Below are 4275 nucleotides of genomic sequence, written 5' to 3'. Positions count from 1 at the left end.
AAGAAATGATTTGGAATTATCTTTTAATAAAGGAGAATGTATTTTCAATAAGACATTTTCACGAGAACGCTCAGATCTACGAAGAGAAGCACAATTTAAACACAATAAACCCACGATGAATGGATCCCGTTACATTTGGTTGTAACGGCACAGTCCAAAAAGCCATATCAATTAAAGATGACTTTGAGTATTTTCTATGATTTTCTTTTTGTAATATAACCTGTAAATGAGTGAAGTTGTTACTAAAAGCTACATGCTGTTTTTCTATACTGCCTTTTTGCAAAACCCGGCACAGCTACAGTTGCTTTTACTTCTTCCATGATGTGAATAGCATTTCAGTATTTGATCCCAGTATCTCCTCCCTCCATGTCTGTAATTCCTCTTTTAAAAACTCACAGCTGACCAGTGATTTAAGTTCATTTGTAGGCTGTTTTAATTCTTGTTCACCACAAATTGCAAGTTCACAAAATGGCCACATTTGAAGAGCTAGTTTTTTTTTTTTCTTTTTCCAATACACAAATTGAAGTTTTATCCATCTTTGTGGTCAATCGCTTCAGTCCTGACTCATCAGCATCCCACTTTTTCCTCTGCTCTGGTTGGCAGTATTTCCTCCGCTCATCAGAAGTTGCAATAAAGTTTATTTTTGCATAATTCAGAGGAAAGTTGTTTTTTGTTAAACTGCTGAAAGCTCAAACTGTCTCAAATGTGAAATGTGTATTTCATGATGTAGGAACAGGAAGCTGAAACCAGAAGCCTCCAGTGCACAAAAATAAAACCTGAAGGTCACAGCAAGAACTTCAGATCCTCAAAATCTTGTGGAAAGTATTCCAAGAAACCTAGAACATGAATGCAATGTTAAGTCCTTGATTGTGTATTGGTCACATCTCTGTACGAGCTTTAGTCCCAACATTGTAGCTGCAGAGGAGACACGAGGAAACCTTGAGAAATGATGCAGCTTTCGGGTGAACAATTCATGAAATGTCAGTTTGTCAAAGAAAGGCACTTAATCTATTCTTAAAAGTTAATTTCATATGACCATCTCTTCAACTTGTTGAATTGGGAGTAAATGTTTGATGCAAGGATTGAACACAACACTTGTCATGAGCTCATGAAGTACAAATGGCAAAAAAAAAAAAAAAAATCCAGAAAGTTTCTTTAAAAGTTTATTTTATAGAAACTGTACAAAAGGTGCTACAAAATTTGAGATCCTGCATTGAGCATAAGCATTTCAGAACAGTGAAAAGTATGTAGAGACAGCAAGAGAAAAGAAGTTGATTCTGTACGCATCATTTTAACTTATCTCACACTGTAAGACTGGAGTCCAGCTCTGCTTTGAAACAGCAAAATTTCAAAAGAAATCAAAACACATTAGGCTCCAGTTACTGACGCAACCCAACATCAGTGTAAAATAGAACTAAATGTTCCTTCCATTATGTACAAATGCAAAATAACAAGTGTACAGAAGATTGAATACAGAGTCCCGCAGTCCAAAAACTGAACGTTGAGTAGTTGTGATCAGTTTCTACTCATTCGTGGTCCGATGTTTCCTCCTCTTCCTCACCGTGAGGCGACTCAGATTCTTCTTCTTCGCCGGTCGAGGTCGTTTCTCCGTCTTTGTGGTCGGCGGCCTCGTCTGAATCAAGGGCGATCTCTCTGAGCTCTTCTAAACTGTCCGGGCACTTTCCAGTTAGCCTCTGAAAACATGTCAAGTTCAGGACACCAATCAGAATAATCCAGTTAACGTCTGCTACAGGACTCACTTATTCAAACAGGTCAAGGGCAGAAAATATAATTTTGCTTTATGAGAAAAAAAAAAAAAAAAAAAACCTAGTGAAATTGGAATTTTAAAACAGGACAAGCGCTATACTGACAGGAATCTATCCTCCCACTCAAACTAATAAGCAGCAATAATTGTGGCCAATGTACCTCAATCATATCCGCCATGTACTGCACATGTTGTGCCAGCTCCTGCAGCTCATCATTCTCCTCCCGAAGCTTCGTGATCTGTTCATCTTTGGCTTCGATGTCTTTGTGCAACTTTAAAAAAAAAAAAAAAAGAATAAAATAAAACTCTTATTGGGACAAATTTTGACAAAGTATCAAAGCTACAGCACAACTACGAAGAAGCCGTTCAACATAACGTATACATTACAGTCATACAGTACGCCAAGCTAAAGCAGTAAACATCATTGCTTCAGCATTTCAACAAACAGTAAAATGAGTCGTTGGTGCAGAGTTACTTCAAAATCCAGTGTCGGCTGGACTGAAGCCAACTCTGACGAGTCAAACTGCAGGAGCGTGGGAACAGCTCGACCCACAGCTAAACATTAGCCGACCCTCAGTGATTAACTCACCTTCTCATTCTCCTGTAGAACATTGAATAAGGCCTTCCGCCGCTCCTCCGCGACCTCTTTCCAGTAGGCGGGGGGAGGCGTTTCTGCAAAACAGCAGCAGATGAGCAAGATAAAACCAATTGTTGAAACAGCTCTACATTTAGCCTGAGACAGCTGTGGTTGTGCATAAATTTCTACCTTGAACCATCAATTCATATGCTTCTCTGGAGATGCCATCCACAGAAAGGATGTCTTCAGTTTGAGTAGCTTTAACTTCTACTTTCACCCTCTTTTGGCCTTTTGGCTCAGCCACCAAATGTTTCCGCTTTGAAATGACCTTTGATGCCTAAAATGGGAAGAAAGTAGATGAATGATCTGCTCTTGGGGAACAGATGTGAGAACAAGCAAGAAACCAAGAGTGTAACCATAGATGAGACATTTAAAGCACAAGCAAATACTCACATGAGCCGATCTTGAAGCATTTACAGCCGAGGGCTGGAGGAGCTGAAGCGACTGCCTCAGGGGTCCCATTGTCTTTTGAGATTGTGTTAAAATACCCTGAAAGTCATAAAAACACAAAATTAAAGAGTCATCTTACATGCAAGTCGGTCAAAAAAAAAAAAAAAAAAAAAAAAGACAAACAAGTTGTCCGGATGAAGTCTGGGATCTTTCCCCACAAGTCTACAGAAACTTGAGATCAAATCACATGGGAACCTGACATGACCCAAGTTCTCACTTCCAGCCTCTATTCAGTCAGGCTTAGCATCATTTCACCGGCATTACTTCAGTTACACCGTCACCATGGGAGGGGGCATAGGTGAAGTGCCGAAACAGCATTAACCATGTGCAACAAGCTCACAGGTGTGTGAACAGATTACTCCTACAGCCGTGGGAAAGTTTGTGTCAGGCTCATTACAGGGCAGCCAGGAGACTGGTTTTGTTAATGTTTGGCTGGAGCTTCGCAACACCACAAAGCCTGTGAAAAGGTGTTTGAGAAACTGCAATAAGAGCGGAAAAAACAATAACTTATTAAATGGTAGGAAGCTAGTAAGCATAAAGGTCTGCTCAGGTCAATTAATTCATTATAAAATAATTGAAATTAGCCCTTGAGGTTTACTATATCTCCTGTAATCTCAGAGAGTGGCAGAATGTTATACGACAGTCTAAATGCATGAATGAATAAGATCCCGCATCAGTGAGACAGTGTTAAGAAGAAACTCCAACAAGTAGATCTTTTTTTAATGGCAGCATTCCTCCGCGTTAATTCTAACACAACCATAAATTTCGTGTACATGGCTGTTTAAATCTGAAAAAAAACAATCCAAGATCTTCAAGCTTGATCAAACAGGTCACTCTGATTGTTGATTTCATGTAACAAAAGGCCAGTCTTGCGATACCACCACCCCCACTACTTGTTTACCACTGAAAGAGCGACTGATCTTGAATGTGAGCAACAATGACCGGTAAATCGTTTTAAAAATGAGTGAAATGAAGAAGTACCTTCATGTTCTCATTAGACCTCTGGTGGCTTGTTGAACCCCTGACACTCATTTTCTTGTCCTGTAGACCTGATGGAGGAAAGTTAGCATGAAGTTAGCACGCAGCGGCGGAAGCTAAACCGCATGCTGTGACAAAGTACTACAAAATGGCTAAAACACGAAGCCAACAAGCTAATAAGACACCTTAAAATAGATATTTCAAATGAATGTAGGACTCCGACTACTCCCAAACGGTTAAAACATTTATAGCGAGGCTTGTTTAATTACAGCATGAAAAAACAGCACAACAACGGTTTACTGAAACCAAGCTAACGCGCCAATATCACATGAGAAGCGTTTGTGTAAATAATACATCTAAGAAACAATGAATGTTACAAGCGCGTACTGGACTTACCAAACACAAGCTTCTCTACCGGTGATCGTGGACGCTCCGTCTTTCTCTC

General features: G+C 39.8%; 1 protein-coding gene across 1 annotated transcript; it reads right to left on the bottom strand.

The window, feature by feature from the left end:
• Window positions 1-1160: 1160 nt before the first annotated feature.
• On the bottom strand, window positions 1161-4275 carry gmnn (geminin DNA replication inhibitor). Its single transcript, XM_030120899.1, has 7 exons — window positions 4227-4275; window positions 3834-3901; window positions 2796-2891; window positions 2532-2679; window positions 2355-2437; window positions 1927-2037; window positions 1161-1694 (listed from the first exon to the last, which is right to left on the bottom strand). Exons 2-7 carry the CDS (start codon window positions 3882-3884, stop codon window positions 1527-1529), a joined length of 657 nt encoding a protein of 218 aa, XP_029976759.1. The 5' UTR covers window positions 3885-3901; window positions 4227-4275; the 3' UTR covers window positions 1161-1526.

Source organism: Salarias fasciatus, chromosome 22, assembly GCF_902148845.1.
Source record: "Salarias fasciatus chromosome 22, fSalaFa1.1, whole genome shotgun sequence".
Taxonomy (NCBI): Eukaryota; Metazoa; Chordata; class Actinopteri; order Blenniiformes; family Blenniidae; genus Salarias; species Salarias fasciatus.
This window is presented reverse-complemented; position numbering and strand designations above follow the sequence as displayed.